We start from the raw sequence: 18,453 nt of genomic DNA, 5'->3' as shown, positions 1-18,453 counted from the left end.
TTAATCAAGTAGAGGATAAAACTATTATAATTATCTTATATAAAATTTCGTTCATTTTATTTTATAGGTTATAAATATTAAAAGTAATAAATAAAACATTATTAGTCGTTCAATAATTTCGAGAATAGTTTCCATAAATTGTTATTTGTAATATTCGTTAAATTATATGGCAAGTGATGTTAAACGTCAATAAGTTAAACAATTCTTCCATATTTGGAAAACATATATATATATATATATATATATATATATATTACAATGACAAAATAAATGGTAAAGTATGTAAACACCTGTTTTCTACCAGCGTGAGTTAGAACACCGCCGTACTTAAGAATCATAAGGGCCTCTACAGGTCTTTATTCTTCGCCTTCACCATTCCACTTCAGCGGCTTCAGTTGAACCTTCCTGTATATCCCTGAAAAATTTCCTTCCTGCGCCATTCCAAAAGGTTCTCTGCTGTGAAAAAATGACCTCATGAATTAAATAAAAAATGCATAATGCTAGCTTACTTATAAGATAGTATATTCAACAAAAAAATGATATAAGATAGTATTACTAAATGATACTATGTAATACTTTCCCGACAATATTCAACAAAAAGAGAGAAAGTACTAAAGAACCTCTTCAAGAACTGCTTTAACTTGGCGAAGCTTCTCAACATGTTCAATCAAGGTTTTCTGGATCACTATCACTCTCACGACCTGGTCTACATATAAAAAAAGGAAGACTATATTGTCGTTACCAGTATTCAACACATGGAAAAGATAGACCAGATATGCTTTTTGGAGACAAGACACGAAGAGTTGAGTTCCGGGTTCTAAAGATGAGGAGCCTTTGCATCTAAACACATTTTTCTTAGTACACAAGCAGCATTGTCGTAATACCTTAATAGTATGAGAGGAGAGATTTGTGAATAATACTTTAAAGAATGAAAAGAGAATGTTTGTATTTTAAGACCTTGGGTGTTTCCTATATATATACAGTCGATTTATTCTCATATTAATGATTTTAATATTTTGCACAATAAATAATAAAATCGTTTAAAGAAAGATATTAAATGTGTATTGTCAAAAAATGATTTGCATATGATATGATTTTAACTTGCGCAAGTAATCCATATTAGAAAGGTAAGTTATTAAAAACAAACAACCTAATTAGAAACATTAAAATATTTTGTAAGCAATATAATAAATATGATATCAACATGCGCAAGTTTACCGTTTGAATAATAAAGAAAGTTTTTAATATTTGTCTTAATTCTAAATCTTGCCCAAAGGTAAACTAAATCGATAAAATTTAATGATTTCAACTTGCGCAAGTAATCCATATTGTGAATAAGTGATTTGCATATTTAATGATTTCAACTTGCGCAAGTAATCTATATTAGAAAGGTAAGTTATTTAAAACAAATTTTGTCAATAAGTTATTTGCATATTTAATGATTTCAACTTGCGCAAGTAATCCATATTAGAAAGGTAAGTTATTAAAAACAAACAACCTAATTAGTAGGGGTGGGCACTTTACCCGATATCCGAAGTGGCACCCGAACCCGATCCAAAAAACCCGAACTGAAATCCGAACCTAAGTAGCAAAATACCCGAACGGGTATTGAATAAGGAGAGATTGGATACCCGAACCCGAACGGATAATACCCGAACCTGAATGGATATCCAAAAATAACCGAACATATGTATAATTAACCTTATATTTCTAGTTTACATCTCTCATTTTATATAAAATATTTATATTGATACTACACATACTTTAAGTTCATATGATATACATACAATTACGAAAAAAATGATTTGCTACTCACTTAAAATGCATGTCAAGTTTTTTATTTAAAAAATTAACAAAAAGTTACATCTGAAATTTAAAAAAAAATAACTAAATTAATGCCTTTTTAGTTTTAAAATGTTATGTCCAAATCTATTAACTATTCAATCTATTAAAAATAAAAAAGTTAGTTAACTGAAAGTTATATTTTTAAATATAAGAAACTTGAGAAATGAAAATTTTAATTTTTTTTTTCAAAATCTAAATATCTGAACCAGATCCAAAATAACCGAATCCGAACTAAAAATACCCGAACCCGACCCGAAGTACAGAAATTTCCGAACGGGTTCTACACCTCTATACCGAAATATCCAAAAATCTGAAATACCCGACCCGAACCCTAACGGGTACCCAAGGCTAAACTAAATCGATAATTATTATCCCCTAGCTATATATGGGCTTAACGAAATCGACAATAGTTTTGGGCTTGTCTACATAAGCGATTGATTAAAATAAATGAAAAAGAAAAATTAAAAAAACCAGCCAATAGAATTATAACGTTTTTCTTGAGAAGCTCTATATGAGCGCCACCTCAGCAGAAATCACTAAATTGACTTCTCTTTTAATGTATAGGGGGATATAATAGATTTCGGAGCTATACCTATATTTTCAGTTTTTTTCATTTTTTGGATAATTTTTTTATTATTTTAAGATTAATTAGTGTAGTATATTAAAGAGAAAAATAAACTCAATAAATAACCATATATGGCATGTATATGCTATACTCTAACCACTAAATTATAGCTAGGTGTTGTCGTGCACCATATGCAGTAATAATTTTTTTTTAAAATAAATTATATTTCAAAACAAGATTTTATTAATATTTTAGATTTTATTATTTTTTTACCTATACACTTGATTTATATAAGGGAAATTAGGTCATACGACACAAAAAACTATAATTCACTAAATAACCAGAATCTTACCTGTCTCATTTTTTCTCTTCATATCTCTCTCTACCCTTTTACTACAAAACTAATTTTTTCCATTTTTGGTTGTTTCACAAATAAGCCTTTTAATTAAACATAAAATTAAGAAAAAATTAATAATTTTGTTCATTTTAAATCTTATTTAATAATATATATATACTTAAAAATATAACCGTTTTATCTATTTCTTTTGGTAAAATATATTAAATCAAATTTTATAAAATAAATCAAAATAGTTGATATAAAAACTGTACAATTATCAAAAACTAAAACTAAACAGTATTTATAAAATTTGTAGATATAAAATAAACTAATGATATTAAGATTAAAAATTTATAATTTTTTAAAATTTTTTTGAAAATTTTAATAATAAAAATTGTATAACTATAATAAATAGAAGTAAATAATATTTTGTAATTTGTAATGTCATATTTGAATATATTTATTTTAATGATGATGTTTGAGTTATTACCATATTTTAAAAAATTTACCAAAAATATAAATCAACATTAAATATAATGTATATGTCATATTTAGCCATAAGTCATGTCATCAATTTTAGTAGCCATGCCACATTTTTTATGAAAATAATTATAGAGAAGACATGTTATAAACAGAGCAATTAGGCATAATTTGATACTTCCTCTTAGAATTTGGTAACTTAACCTCTATTAACAACTACTTATGAATCATTTTTTTAGATTACACCCATTATCTCAAGTTTTGGAACATTGACTAAACCTAAGCAAGGCATATAATTTGGTAGGTTAAACATCTTTTCAACTAATATGAGTTTCATGTAAAGTTTGATCATTCATTTATTTTATTTGAGAAAAAAATTAATATATGTTCAAATTTGGCATGAGGTATGAAAAGAACTATCTCAAGTTGAAATAGGCTGTTTTGTCCTATAAATTTTCAAAATTTCTAGCAGATACAAAAGAAAAACGTGATTCCAAACATGGTTAGAGCTTAACTGATTAAATGGCCGTATTATTTAAGTTTTGGCAAATCCGATTTTTTTTCGGGCCTAGAATGTATCTTCAACTTCACCCGTGGGCCCACTAGTGAGTGAACTGAATTGTGTAAAATTCTGGAAAACAATTTCTTTGCTGGTGGTCGGTCTCTCGTCAAAACAACAAAACAAGCATTCTATCTATCCTGGAGGATTTCAAACAGATGCCAGCAAGCCCTTAGATTTATATTTTATTTCAGACAAGCATTGCACTGTATTTATACATGTTCTAATGTCCATATTGCGTTTATGAGAGTACTTGGGTTCTGTCTTTCTCCAAACAAATTATTCAACAGCGATGACGTGACCATCAAAGTTTCTCCCGTTCTCCATGAGAAAATGACGAGCAAAGTAGCAGCTTCTGCATTTCTCTCTCGCAGTTACGAACTGAGTGATCATCTTCAACAATCATGCATTCGGATTCTCTCCTTTGGCAAATCGACTACATCTCGCATTGGTTCACACATCCACTGCCCCGTAATCAAGCTGAGTCTTCTAGATAATCTCAACTTATGTAACAATCTTTTGGGTCTTTACTTGAAAACAGATGAGATATTGAACGCCCGTAAATTGTTCGATGAAATGCCGCAGAGAACTGTTTTTGCCTGGACTGTTATGATCTCTTCTTATACCAAAGGCCAAGAGCTTGCGTCCGCGCTTTCTTTGTTCGAAGAAATGTTGGCTTCGGGAACAGTTCCGAACGAGTTCACGTTTTCATCAGTGTTAAGATCTTGTGCTGGTTTAAGAGACCTTAACTACGGAGCTAAAGTTCATGGTTCTGTTATAAAGACTGGGTTTTTGGGAAACTCGGTTATAGGAAGCAGCTTGACTGATATGTATTCAAAGTGTGGGAAACTTGAGGAAGCTCGTGAACTGTTTAGTTCTTGTAAGAACGGTGCTGATACCATCTCGTGGACCATGATGATATCTTCTTTAGTTGAAGCTCGTAAATGGAAAGAGGCGTTGGAGTTTTACTCTGAGATGGTTGAAGCTGGTGTTCCTCCTAACGAGTTCACCTTCGTTAAGCTTTTAGGTGCCTCTTCTTTTCTCGGTTTGGAGTTTGGTAAAGTGATTCACAGCAGCGTAATCGTTCATGGAGTTCTGCTGAATGTGGTATTGAAGACATCTCTTGTTGAGTTCTACTCGAGGTTTGCTGAAATGGATGATTCTGTAAGGGTGTTGAATTCGATTGGAGAACAGGATGTGTTTCTTTGGACGTCTGTGGTATCAGGGTTTGCAAGAAACTTGAGAGCCAAGGAAGCTGTTGGTACGTTTCTTCAGATGCGAGGTTTGGGTTTGCAACCGGATAATTTCACGTACACTGCAATGTTGAGCTTATGCTCCTCTGTCCAGTCGTTTGATTTAGGGAAGCAGATTCATTCACTGACGATTAAGGTCGGATTGGAGGACAACACTGATGTCGGAAATGCACTTTTAGATATGTATATGAAATGCTCGGCATCAGAAGTAGAAGCTTTGAGAGTTTTCAGAGCAATGATCTCACCAAACGTCGTCTCTTGGACAACGTTACTCTTAGGTCTTGTTGATCACGGGTTTGAACAAGATTGCTTTGGAGTGTTGATGGAGATGGTAAGACTTGGAATAGAGCCCAATGTTGTCACTCTATCTGGTGTTCTCCGAGCCTGCACCAAACTGAAATCAGTAAGGAGAGTACTAGAGATTCATGGATATCTACAACGACGACACGTAGATGGTGAAATCATCGTAGGGAATTCACTCGTCGATGCATACGCCAGCTCGGATAAGGTAGCTGATGCCTGGAACGTGGCTAAGTCAATGGGCAAGAGAGATACTATAACGTACACGAGCTTGGTTACGAGGTTTAACGAGTTGGCCAAGCATGAAATGGCACTAAGTGTCATCAACCATATGCATGGTGATGGAATCAGACCGGATCAGTTCAGCTTACCAGGGTTTATCTCAGCTTCAGCCAACCTGGGAGCTCTTGAAACTGGGAAACATCTTCATTGCTACTCCGTGAAATCAGGCTATTCTTCTAGCTCGGTTTCGGTTTCAAATAGTTTGATTGATATGTACGCTAAATGTGGTAGTTTGGAAGATGCAAAGAAAGTTTTTGAAGAGATAGCTACGCCTGATGCTGTTTCTTGGAACGGGTTGGTATCAGGTTTGGCATCAAACGGCTGTATTTCCTCTGCTCTATCTGCCTTTGAGGAGATGAGGATGAAAGGAACCGAGCCTGATTCAGTAACATTCCTGATATTGCTCTCGGCTTGTAGTAGTGGAAGATTGACCGAGATGGGTCTCGAGTATTTTCGATCAATGGAAGAGACTCATAACATTAAGCCACAGATAGAGCACTATGTTCATCTAGTTGATATCTTAGGCCGTGCGGGACGACTAGAGGAAGCAACAGGAGTTTTAGAGACGATGCCGTTGAGACCAAATGCTCTGATCTTCAAAACATTGTTGAGAGCTTGTAGATACCATGGGAATTTATCTTTAGGAGAAGATATGGCTAACAAAGGCTTAGCACTTGCACCATCTGATCCAGCCTTCTACATTCTTTTGGCAGACTTATACGAAGAATCTGGGAAACAAGAGTTGGCCCAAAAGACTCGAAGTTTGATGAGCCAGAAAGGTTTGAGTAAGAAGCTAGGGAAGAGCTCTGTGGAGGTTCAAGGAAAAGTTCACAGATTTTTCGGTGAGGATGTTACTACAGTTGAGAAAACGAAGGGGATTTACGCAGAGATAGAATGGATAAAGAGTGAGATCGAAAGGTCAGGCTTTACGTACCGAGGTAATGAAAATGCAAGCTATCACAGTGCGAAGCAAGCCGCTGTGTTTGGTCTTGTGTACACATCAGCACAAACTCCAGTTCATGTTGTTAAGAACAAGATCCTGTGTAAGGACTGCCATGACTTTGTTTCTCTCATCACCCGGTTAGTCGATAAGAATATAACTGTAAGAGATGGGAATCGAGTACATGTCTTTAAGAATGGTAAATGTTCTTGCAAAGCCGAAGAAACATCATTTGTATTATCATAGACTTTTGAGAAGACATTTATGAAAAGGGTAATGATATTGTCATCGTTTCCAAAATTATTACGCATTTATTCAGAGCATGACTAAACAACACTAGCCAAACAAAGCAACAACACAAACAATGAGAAAACTGGAAGTTACTCCTTCAACAGGGGATCGGTGGAGCTAGCAGCTGGGATTTTTGTTTTGGACTCTGAAATTAGACCTTCAAGGGTTCTGTAGAAATCTTCAGGGAGAGGACCAGGTCGGTGCTGAGGAACGTGCTTTGGGGTCGGTGCATCATTCTCAATTACTTCACACTCGTAGTCATCTGGAACAACCCAAGGGTCCCATTCTGCAAACACAAACCAAAAAAATTAACGACTCCATGGTGAAGAAAGTGTTGTAAAATAGGGAAACTCAGAACCAAGGGCCTCTAAATTCAAGAACACTGAAGTTTGCTCGGTAGCATATTACAAGACAAGAATGTGATAAGGCTCAAACAATAGCTACTTCTACAATAGATGGTTACACTTCATAACAACAAAATATAAGATCCCTGAAACCTCACTTAAAAAGGATCATGAAAGTCAAAAGAGATCATTAACACTATCATACGTATTTGAAACATTACCAAGCCTAGGCTTGGAAATTTGAACTGAAAACCAAACCAAATAAAACGAAACCGAAATGTCCAAACGATTTCTATTTTTCTATGAAAACCTGAAAGGATTTCTATTTTTCTATGAAAACCCGAAAACTATCCAAAATAAAAACCAAATGGGTATCTAAATATCTAAAATACAATTCATATATCTAAAACATATTACATATATATTTAGTTTTGAAACAACCAACTATCCTAAAAGTACTCTATTTATAAATCGAATTACTCTGAATTTTTTTTTCCCAAAAATCTTTATCCAAATAGGCCAATATTTAATCCAAAAAGAAACAAATTATCCCAAACTTATACCCTAATCAGCAAAAAAAATTTACGGAAAACCAGAACTGGAATCGAACTGAATTCAATTTTTTCTCGGATTCTAGCCAATTGCCAACCTTGTTACTGGAACTGAACCGAAACAATTTCATCAATAGCCGCATTGTTCCTATAATTCTATATCCGCCAAAAAATAAACCGAAACCAATTGTCCAGGGCTAACCAAGCCTATGTGACACTGAAGCAAATTGTCACCAATGACCCATAAAACAATACAAAAAGCTCGACTTTTGCAATGCTCTGTGTTCAGATTAATTTTCTACCTAATGAACCACTAATCCTCTAGATTCAGATTCTATAGTAACAAATGAGACCGCATGATAATGGTAAGAACACACGAACCGATCATTTTTCCAATGAGTGTGAGCTCATCTTGTGCCTCTTCGATGAGCTCTTCCACTTGGCCGCAACCAAGACGCTTCTCGATTGCCTCCCAGTCTTCCTCTTCCTTGCAGACATTGAGACGGTGGCGCGTGAACGATTCGACAGCTTTTCGGTATCCTTCATCCTCCGGCACCGCTTGGATCTCCTTCAGGGTTTTCGTGTAGAGATCGATCAGCACCGCCCTCGCGTTCGGTACAACGTCAAGCCCGACGATCCCCGTCGTCTGCTTCACTTTAGCCAATAATGGCCGTCCGATTGAGCGGATGAACATCTCATACGATGGATCTCTCTAATTAACTCCGGCGATTTTTCACTGTTGTTGGCAGTAGGCAGTATCAACTGCCACAATAGAAAACGAAATACAGATTCTCAAATGGGCCTAGTGATATTGCTTAATAGGCCTCATTAGCTTTTACATGCTTTTGTTTAATCTATTCTATTAAAAACACCAACATGACCTAAATAGGTTAGGTGTGGTTCAACTATTTTAATATAATTATTAAAAATATTTATCAATAATTTAAGAGAAATATTATACAAAAAATAAAAATATGACTAAAAACACAAATATAAAAATTAAATTTCTAAAAAAATGTAAAACAAAAAATATACCAACTTTTTAAAAAGTGGGTCAAAATCTAGTAGTATATATAAAAGTCTTAACATGGGTAAAATTTAATTAGTCATTCCAATCCAACAATGAATCATAATGAATAAAACATTTTGGAAATTAATTGACTAAGGGATCAATAATTTTAATGAGTTGGGTTAAAATGGATTGGATTTAAATAGATATTGTATTTTTTTGTCGAAGAAAACATAATAATAAAAAATAGGCAGATAAGTTATAAACATTTTTATCCTTAACTTGTTGCTAAGATCTTAGGCAGCTTCTATTTCTTTGTGTTAATATATGATATGTTTTCTTTGTTGAAATATTAAATTTATTTATCAACAAAAAAATTTACAATGCGAGCGATGATTATAAAACTTGCAAATAAAAGAATTTGCTCATTAGCCTTTCTAAATATAGTTCTCCCCAACCACCAAATCATTATGTTGCTATAAAGATACATTTTCTTCAGACGCAGAGAAAACACTCTGTTACAGATAGTTTAGTTTTGGGACCATACGATAGGTGTTATTGTGCTTCTTACTGTTTCGTTCGTGCCATACACTATAGAACATTGCTTGAAAAATCTAGTGAAGAAGACACATGTAAATGGCAGTATGTCGAGGAGAGAAGAGCGTGGTGACAGTGATATAGTGTATGGGGCGAACGAATGGTGCATGAGTATGGTGATCACGGGTTTCATTTGGCTCTCCACATAAATGACAAGCTTGATTCTCACCCCAAATTCGTGTACGATACCCCGTCGAGAGCTTGTTATCGAAAGCCAGCCATAAAATGAATGAGCACCGAGGAATTGCATGTGAAAACCAAACCAAACCAAATCACTCCATTTACTTCATTGCTTTACTGCCGAAGTTACTACCAAGTTTTTGTAGACGAAAACCAAGCTCTGTAGTCATTGTCTCCATCTTTCCATAGTACAGGATCACTTCATGCATCCTCGACCAATGGTGGAACAAATTAGATGCGGGACATAATTTTTCCGTAGGTGATAGTCCTGACATCATCTTAAATTCCATTGTCCATAAGAGGCTGCAGTAGCAAAAGTTGCATATCAATTTATTCACATTACTCGCGTGCTTGATTCTCTTGACACACCAATAAGATGTCCCATGTTTAACCAAATGTCAAACCAAAATAGGGTATTCTTACCATCACCTACATATGACCACAACAAGTCGTTAAATTTTCAGAAGCTTACGCCAAATCCAGGAGCCTGCATATCGATCACTCAAATCCCAGAAGCAGCAACGTCGCAAGAGATTCACCCAAGTCCAAGCAACCCAAAGGAACCTGAGTTTATAAGTAACCTCCATATTAATCTGAGGGCAAAAACACAAGAGTAGTCAGCCATACGTCGTATACCAAGTCCCCCCTCCGTCTTATGCTTGCAAACATCTTTTCATGCCACTTTCTCTTGCTTGTTTGAGTTTGGAGATCCATACAAGAGAATACACTACACGTTCTCTCAATTTTTTCAAGGTAACGCTTCGGGAGCCTGATGACTGAGAACCAGAAGTTTGTTCTGCTCACTATGACTGAATTGATAACTTGAAGCCGACTAGCATGGAAAAGAGCTCTGATTGACCATGACAGAAGTTGCACTCTGATCTTATCAATGAGAGGTTAATTGTCGTCATGGGTCATTGATTTTTTTGTGAGAGGGAGTCCCATATACCAGACTGGGAGACTATCGATAGGGATCCCCAGACGTTGAACTTCATCACAGAAGGACTGAGCTATTCTTCCTGCCATATATATATGGATGACTTTCGGATTGATTTTTAAACCTGAAAACCTTTCAAATTCATCCAACACATCAAAATTCCTTGGAGAGAACCTGAATCTACATCCTTGAATACATGATGTCGTTTACGAAGCTCAATTGTGTAAGATTAACTTCGAAGCATGTAGGATGATAATCTATATGTTTAATAAGTATAGTACTAGATTTTATAGGTTTTAGATATGTTAAAATTTTGACTTTGAAAATTTTCAGTTGAAATTTTTTATATTCAAACATAAACTACAATTTTTTACATTATTTATATATTATAAGTATTCATGTAATTTATATTTAGGTCTGTGTAAATGATATATTTTATAGGTTTTAGATATGTTAAAATTTTGACTTTGAAAATTCTTTGTGACATGCGCTATATAAAATAAATGTTTAGTTATATTAGGTTTTAACCTGTACTATAATGCAAAATCATTATTTAAAATATATAATATTTTTAGTTCTATATAAATACCATGTGTCGTTGGGTTTGTTACATAATTTTCGGCAACATAATTTCTTTATTTTGGAAACTAAAGTAAATTTCAAAAAGTGTTATGTTTAGTATATATAATATTTTTTTAAAATATGTTTAACAATAATATATTTTATGCAAAATGAGGAAAAAAAATATACCCGAGTATTTAATAAAGGAAAATATATAACAAAGAAACTCAAGGGAAAAATCTTATGAAGGATTATGCTTTAATAGTATAGAATCTATAGATCATTTGCTACATGAATGTCACACTCAGAAAAAAAAATTGGTCTACTTTTCATGTAAAATTGTCATACCACAAAATCACTTTATTTCATAGTTAGTTTATTACTTTATAATTTTTTTATTCCGGTTGACAAAAAAAATTATTCCAGCATTTTATTCCCCTAATTCATCCATGAATTATTTATAATTAAACCAGTAAATTTCATAATCTATTTAAAATGACATATAAAAATTAATAATGAATCAAATATTTAAACCAGTTTTTGTAAACCAAATTTAATCTAATTTTCTTTATCCATCTAAATCTCACGTTTTTGTTTTCTCATCGAATTAATATTAATTTTAATATAAAAATTATCTTTTTTCTTCTTATTGACATCCATTTTTGTATAATTTTATTTTTAATCAAAACTTCAAAATGTTTTTATTTGTCAAAACTGTCAAATTGTGTGGTTTCCACTGAAAATGTATTCGCACCAAAACCTTGTGGCCAAAATAGAAAATCAAGAACAATACAATGAAGAGAAAGATAGAGACAGCAAGAACTTGACATGTTCTACTACATGTATTTTCTAATCCTGTTCTTAGCTACAAACCAGTAAATAAAATTATAAATAGAGCGAAATACTAAAACGACGGTTTTGTTGGTTCAAAATTTTTCAGTTGTTGGATAAATTTCGCTCAACTAGAACCTCACAAATCTCCAGATTATCGAGCATCTTTGGCCGCTTGTAGTTCTTCAACAAGAGGGAAGAACACACAACACTAACAGAAGAAGCAGCCATTGCAGCACCAGCAAACCACGGAGGCAACCGGAGATGTGTCCACGGGAAAAGCACTCCTGCAGCAATGGGTATCCCTATGAGGTTATACCCGAGAGCCCATACGTAGTTGAGACGGATTCTCAAAAAGGTTTTCCTCGAAAGATCAATGGCTGTTATCACGTCTTCTAGATTGCTCTTCATCAGAACTATGTCAGCAGCTTCTATGGCTATGTCGGTCCCTGCCCCAATAGCTATCCCTACGTCAGCCGCCACAAGGGCAGGTGCATCATTGATTCCATCACCCACCATCGCCACAACATGACCCGCAGCCTGCAAATCATGAATGTTGAGCAAACAGACCAAATTCAAGTATCATCATCTTCCAACATAGTGTTGGAAACACGTGAACTTCAGATTTAAGTATGTAGCTTATGTACCTGTAGCTCCTTCACTTTCTCTGCTTTCTGCTTGGGTTTGGCTTCTGCCATAACAGAGTCAATACCAACTTCACGAGCAATGGCATTTGCAGTTCCCCAGTTGTCACCAGTCACCATGATGCTTGCGATATTCATGGATTTTAAAACGGAGATGGCTGCTCGAGCACTAGGTTTTAGAGGATCCGAGACAGCCAAGACTCCTGTTAGTTCTCTGTTCACAGAGACAAGAATCCCTGTCTGAGCCCTCTCCTCAGCTTCTGCTAGCATCTCTTCAGCATCTTCTGGAATATTAACTCCATGTTGAGACATAAGGTCCTTGTTTCCCACCATTATCTCTCTTCCCTTAACGGTTGCTTTTACTCCGTTTCCAGTGATAGACAAGAAGTCACGAGCTTGCGGCCATGCAGGGTTCTCTTGGTCATCTCTGAATTCCTTGGCATGGTTGACGATGGCCTTTGCTAGAGGATGCTCACTGTTTACCTGGCAAAATAATAGTGATGCACATTGGTTTTGACGCATGATCCTATCCATTTAATTTTAGATTGAAAACCTATTTAATTTAATAAATTTAATCAACTCAGCCTTGTGCGTTCAATGGTTACAAGAAACTACCTCAGTTGCGGCAACAAGTTCATAGAACTCTCCCAGTGTCATGTTTTTCAGCATTTTTGTTTTAACAACTACGGGCTTCCCCATCGTGAGTGTTCCTGTCTTGTCAAAGACAATGCAATTCACCTACACCGCCATTGAAACTGTTAGGTGCCATTAAGTTTCAAAGCAAGAGAGATTAACATGTTATTATGCACTAACCATGTGTGCCTTTTCAAGGGCTTGACCACCCTTTATCAGCACACCTTGGGATGCACCAACCCCAGTGCCAACCATAACAGCAGTTGGAGTAGCCAGCCCAAGAGCACAGGGGCAGGCTACAACCATCACTGATATCCCAAACTGAAGAGCTAGTTCAAATCTATCCATAGAAGCAGGTATCCAAGATTCAGAGTACCAGTGGAGCTTACCAGCAAAGAACCACACAAGCCAAGTCAAGAGCGAGAAGGAGATCACCAGGGGAACAAAGAATTTGGAGATCGTATCAGCCAAATTTTGTGCAGGAGCCTTGGCAAGCTGAGCAGACTCAACAAGCCGAATAATCTGTGCAAGTGCACTCTCTGAACCAACCTTTGTAACCTTAACGTGCAACACTCCGTTCGCATTCAAAGTGCCTCCTATAACTGTATCACCCTTTCTCTTCGCCACTAGCTTTGCCTCTCCAGTCATCATACTCTCATCCACATGACTTCTCCCCCATATTACATAACCATCTGAAGCTACTTTGTCACCAGGAAGAATCTTGATAACATCGTTCTTCTGTATCAACCGACCATCAATCTCTTCTTCACCAGTCACCTTTCCTTCATTGTCCAAAGTCAACAATATGGCTGTATCCGGTGTTAACTTCATAAGCTTTGAGATTGCATCAGAAGTTTTCCCTTTAGCCATAACCTCCAGATACTTGCCTAGCAAGATAAAAGTGATGAGCATGGAACTAGTTTCAAAGAAATCTTCTCCCTTGAAACCAGGAGAGGTTGCAGCTCTCGTCACTGAATACAAGGAGTAGAAATAAGCTGCGTTTGTTCCCAGAGCTACCAAGACATCCATGTTAGCAGATCCTCGGCGCAAAGCTTTGTAAGAGCCATAATAAAACCTCCAACCTATGAAAAACTGGACAGGAGTAGCCAAAACGCACCTTATGATTTCTCCAGCGTTGAGCATATTGATGACCTTGAACATCAGCAAATGATTAATCCAAGGGATGTACATAAACACCATGGCTGTCAAGAACACTGGTACAGTACAAACCAGACTCCAAAGAAATGAGTTATAGTACTTCTTAAGCTCCACTTGCCTCTGAGACTCTCTGCCTTCCTCTCCCGCAGAGAATATTGTCGCTTTGAGTTTGGTCCCTCCAAAGACCCTAATGAAACTCCTTGGCCCGGTCACATCATGTTTGTACAACACGGATATGATCTTATCTGTTCCATGATGGAACTCCACACTTTGAACTCCAGGAAGAGCTTCAAGTAATGTTTTGATGGATTCATCAACACACTCACCAACAATCTTTAAATCAATCTTGCTCAAATCCTCGCCTGTGCTTATAAGTAGGGCTACAAATCCAACGCTTTCTATCTCGTCCAGTAGTTTGTCATGGCCAACTAGTCTCCCATCATAATGAACTTCGGCTTCTTCAAGTGCTAGGGAAACATGGGCTCTTTGTACACCGTTAGTTACTCGCAAAACTCGTTCAATGGTCGAAGAACATGAGCTACATGTCATTCCGTTTATTCTTATCCGGCATACTTTTATGGACGTCTCATTAGCCTCGTTTTCTATCAGTGATGCTTCGAATCCAGCATCTTGAATAGTCTCACAAATTTTCTCCAGGTTGACAAAGTTAGGGTTAAAAAGGACTTGAGCTTGATTGTTCAGAACGTCAATGACAGCTTCATGAATCCCTCGGAGCCGCTTAATAGCCTCCTCGACAGGTCCAGCGCAAGCAGAACAAGTCATCCCGACGACGCGGAACAGTGCCTTGGAAGTGGCCTCCTCTTCTGACGATGATCTGCATCCGCCACCGAACTTGTTTTTTTGCAGCAAAGGATGCCGTGCACTGTACGTCTCTTCCCCAATGGATGTGAGCGCCATTTGGTTCGTCAGTATAGGGAAGGGTTTTATGAATATATTTTGATGCAACTTCTGTTACTCCTCATTCTCTTTATAAACAAGGAGCACGGGTTGTTTATAATAAACAACATCCATATTAGTAACAAAACCAAAAAGATAAAATGTCACCATCTTATTTATTATTTTAAAAAAAATGTCAAAGTTGCCAAAATATTGTTTCTTTGAAAATATAATGGAAATCAGTATAAAATAAAGTAAACTAACAAAGGAAAATAAATCAAGAAAGAAGAATTAACTTGATGTGTATACTAATATTTTTGAAAATTAACATAAAATTGCTTAATAAAGACAAAATATATCTTAAAGATTGCAAGACTTTCAAAGAATCAAAGTTATCTGAATTTCACATAGAATTTTCAAAGTTGGGACTATGCACTAAAACACATAGAACTTTCAAAGTTGAGGCTATATGGTGCCTTCTCAAAAGTTATGGTCCTTCACAACAAAGCCAACTACATGGTGACTTTCTCAAAAGTTATGGTCTTTCACAACAAAGGCAACTACATGGTGACTTCTCAAAAGTTTCTAATCCATTCAACCAATACTATTTATAGGATCCACGGTTATGCCAAAATTTAAAGAAGAAAGCAACATAAAATATAAAGTTAAACATTATCTCAAACGAATCCTATCAAAAAAAGATATTTAGATAACAAAGTTAATTAAAATAAAGAGTATAAAGAGACTATTCAAAAATTTGGAATTTAAAAAAAAAAAATTACTAGAAAGACTAAAAATAAAATATGGTCTGAAAGAAAACAAAAATAATGATAAGAAGAATAGAATATGCATTTATCAATATGAGAATCTTCTATCCAAAAATATTAATCAACAAATTTTAAAAATGAAAATTGAAAATTTGACAAACTTTTAATAGTTAAAGATATAAAATATCTAAAATGCAAATGGATATGTTATGCAATAGATATACTAAATTCTTTTGCAGGTAACAACAACTACGAAGCAATTTTCAAATTTTGTAATATGTTTCACATATTATTACGAATTTCCATGTTTAATTGCGAAAATAAACAAATATCATGTACCTTACGATAAATTAATATCAAATATATATTTCTACAGAAAATAAAATTTATATATTTAAATGTGTTATTTTGTTATATGAGCTTCACTACTACACATTAAAATTACTTATATCAATTTGAAATCCAGATTTAAATCTCTATGTTATTTATACTCTTCACTGGAAAATTAAGATATTACTTAACATTGGTATATACCTAAAGGTTATGATATTCAAAATAGTGTATTATCAATTATATTATTCAAATAATCTATATAATATTTCAAAGGTAACTTTACAATTAAAATTATAAATACATTTGTAAATACAGTATATATATATATATATATTTATAATACAAATAAAGAGATAAGTAGATGGTAACTAATTTAAATGTATAATTTTATAAATAAACATAAGCAGGAGAAAATAACTATCATATTACCACAATTTCATAAAGAAAATAAATTTTTGTGTAAATACATTATATTATTTGTAAATTTAAAACCATTACAAAAATTAAACTAAATAGTGTAATTACTATTACAAATTTGAAGTTAATGAAGATAAAATACTTTGTCTAAGCTGCTAAATTCCAAATCACCTATGTGTTTCCTATGTCATGCATATAAATAGTAACTTTAAAATTTAAATTTGTTAATTTAGTTTTAGTTTTCAGTTTTATCGGTTATAGAAATTAAAATATAAAACTCAGTTTTGATTTAACTTTTGCTTTGATTTGATAAACTTATCATAAATTAATATTCTTTTTTGGTATAACATAAATTAATATATGTTTATTCATGTTTAACCATTGGTGTTTAGTGGTTCTTAGGATCCGGTGTCTTGTTAGATGTTATAGATTTTTTTCTCTGGTATTCTAAGCCTTAGATTCTTTAATCAGAGTATTAGTTAGGTTTTGGAGAATAATGTTGTTCTGTCGGCTTTTGTGTCCTGAAAATTTCGGTTATCGGTGGCTTTAGTTTCGCGGGGTTAATGTTCGCTTGCCAATAGCTGAATTAGTGAAGTGCAACTTGTTTGGAACAATATTGTCCAAAATATCCAAGAGCATTTTTTTTTATAAAAGACTTCTTCGAAAATTGATAGTGCATTATAACTTAGAAGATTTTCTGAAGAAGTATTTTAGTTCACATTCAAATTTCATAGAAAAATTTAATTCTTCGTTTATATAAAAATATATAATCACAATTAATTTCGTTTTATATATTTATTTAGTTTTAACATACAAAAAATATCAAAAATTTAAGGATATATATCTTATTTCTTAAAGAGAAAAATTAACTATGAACAATACAAATTTAATTTTAAATAATAAGAAAATAATCATATTAAGTTGAATCTACACTCCACCTGGTCATATGAAACTGGCATGCATCCTGGCTCCCGAGACTCTTTCATAGAATTCTAACAATTTCTCCCGCTTCTTAAAAGCCCCAACTGTATTCGAATTTAACACACAAAGCACAAATATATTTCTGAAGAAGTATTTTAGTTCACATTCAAATTCCATTGATTTTTTTAATTAGTATTTCCGACATAAGGAGGAAAAATAAACAGCTGGAAAATAAGTTGAAATGAATTATCAATAATCCTCAGACTAAATAGAATGAGAAATAGAAGTCCACATAATAAATTAGTTATAGAGCTTATAGTAAAACAGTTGCCAGACACATCTACTAACCCAAATAAATTGAGTGATCAAGTCACAATACCAATTATAAATGCTCCAATAAGTATTGATGTTCTAGAAGAATAATATAAAACTGGTAGTCACACCTACAAGATGGTATACAAATTGATTCCAAAGATAAGAATCATCTTAAATGAAAAGAAGCATATATTGAAAAATGGTCAAAACGAGGAAATAGAGTTTTTGAATAATCTCCAGAAGAGACTTTAAACATGAATGTAAAAGATTCAGGTACCTGAGACAATGAAGAGATATCAATAAAGTTACGTCATGTATGAAATAAAATGGAACCAATAAGCGAATCGGCGTCAATATATTTATGCATGCAAAATAGCAGTTGATATGATGAATGATAAAGAGGATCATGAAACAAATTAAATCTATTGAAAAGTGTACAAAAGGAAATGATTGGCCAGATCAAAAGAAGCAATACAAACTCTTGTGAAAGAGATAAGTATTTGGAC

General features: G+C 34.1%; 3 protein-coding genes across 3 annotated transcripts; 1 reads left to right on the top strand and 2 right to left on the bottom strand.

The window, feature by feature from the left end:
- Positions 1–3,776: 3,776 nt before the first annotated feature.
- On the top strand, positions 3,777–6,864 carry LOC106442854 (pentatricopeptide repeat-containing protein At5g52850, chloroplastic-like). Its single transcript, XM_013884490.2, has one exon. It carries the CDS (start codon positions 4,030–4,032, stop codon positions 6,805–6,807), a length of 2,778 nt encoding a protein of 925 aa, XP_013739944.2. The 5' UTR covers positions 3,777–4,029; the 3' UTR covers positions 6,808–6,864.
- LOC125579137 (probable NADH dehydrogenase [ubiquinone] 1 alpha subcomplex subunit 5, mitochondrial) lies at positions 6,778–8,545 on the bottom strand. Its single transcript, XM_048742770.1, has 2 exons — positions 8,129–8,545; positions 6,778–7,138 (listed from the first exon to the last, which is right to left on the bottom strand). Exons 1-2 carry the CDS (start codon positions 8,439–8,441, stop codon positions 6,942–6,944), a joined length of 510 nt encoding a protein of 169 aa, XP_048598727.1. The 5' UTR covers positions 8,442–8,545; the 3' UTR covers positions 6,778–6,941.
- Positions 8,546–11,758: 3,213 nt separating this feature from the next.
- On the bottom strand, positions 11,759–15,589 carry LOC125579136 (probable copper-transporting ATPase HMA5). Its single transcript, XM_048742769.1, has 4 exons — positions 13,320–15,589; positions 13,122–13,244; positions 12,510–12,989; positions 11,759–12,402 (listed from the first exon to the last, which is right to left on the bottom strand). Exons 1-4 carry the CDS (start codon positions 15,213–15,215, stop codon positions 11,968–11,970), a joined length of 2,934 nt encoding a protein of 977 aa, XP_048598726.1. The 5' UTR covers positions 15,216–15,589; the 3' UTR covers positions 11,759–11,967.
- Positions 15,590–18,453: the final 2,864 nt, after the last annotated feature.

Source organism: Brassica napus, chromosome A10 (assembly GCF_020379485.1).
Source record: "Brassica napus cultivar Da-Ae chromosome A10, Da-Ae, whole genome shotgun sequence".
Classification (NCBI taxonomy): Eukaryota; Viridiplantae; Streptophyta; class Magnoliopsida; order Brassicales; family Brassicaceae; genus Brassica; species Brassica napus.
The sequence above is the reverse complement of the archived record's forward strand: the minus strand, read 5'-3'. Positions and strand labels throughout refer to the sequence as shown.

Coding starts and splice junctions, on each gene's coding strand:
- LOC106442854 (XM_013884490.2), top strand. CDS start 4,030: ATGAGAGTACTTGGGTTCTGTCTTTCTCCAAACAAATTATTCAACAGC.
- LOC125579137 (XM_048742770.1), bottom strand. CDS start 8,441: ATGTTCATCCGCTCAATCGGACGGCCATTATTGGCTAAAGTGAAGCAG. Junction 7,139..8,128: donor ACTCATTGGAAAAATGATCG/GTTCGTGTGTTC, acceptor TTGTGTTTGCAG/AATGGGACCCTTGGGTTGTT.
- LOC125579136 (XM_048742769.1), bottom strand. CDS start 15,215: ATGGCGCTCACATCCATTGGGGAAGAGACGTACAGTGCACGGCATCCT. Junction 12,990..13,121: donor AACTTGTTGCCGCAACTGAG/GTAGTTTCTTGT, acceptor TTATTTTGCCAG/GTAAACAGTGAGCATCCTCT. Junction 12,403..12,509: donor AGAAAGTGAAGGAGCTACAG/GTACATAAGCTA, acceptor CATGATTTGCAG/GCTGCGGGTCATGTTGTGGC.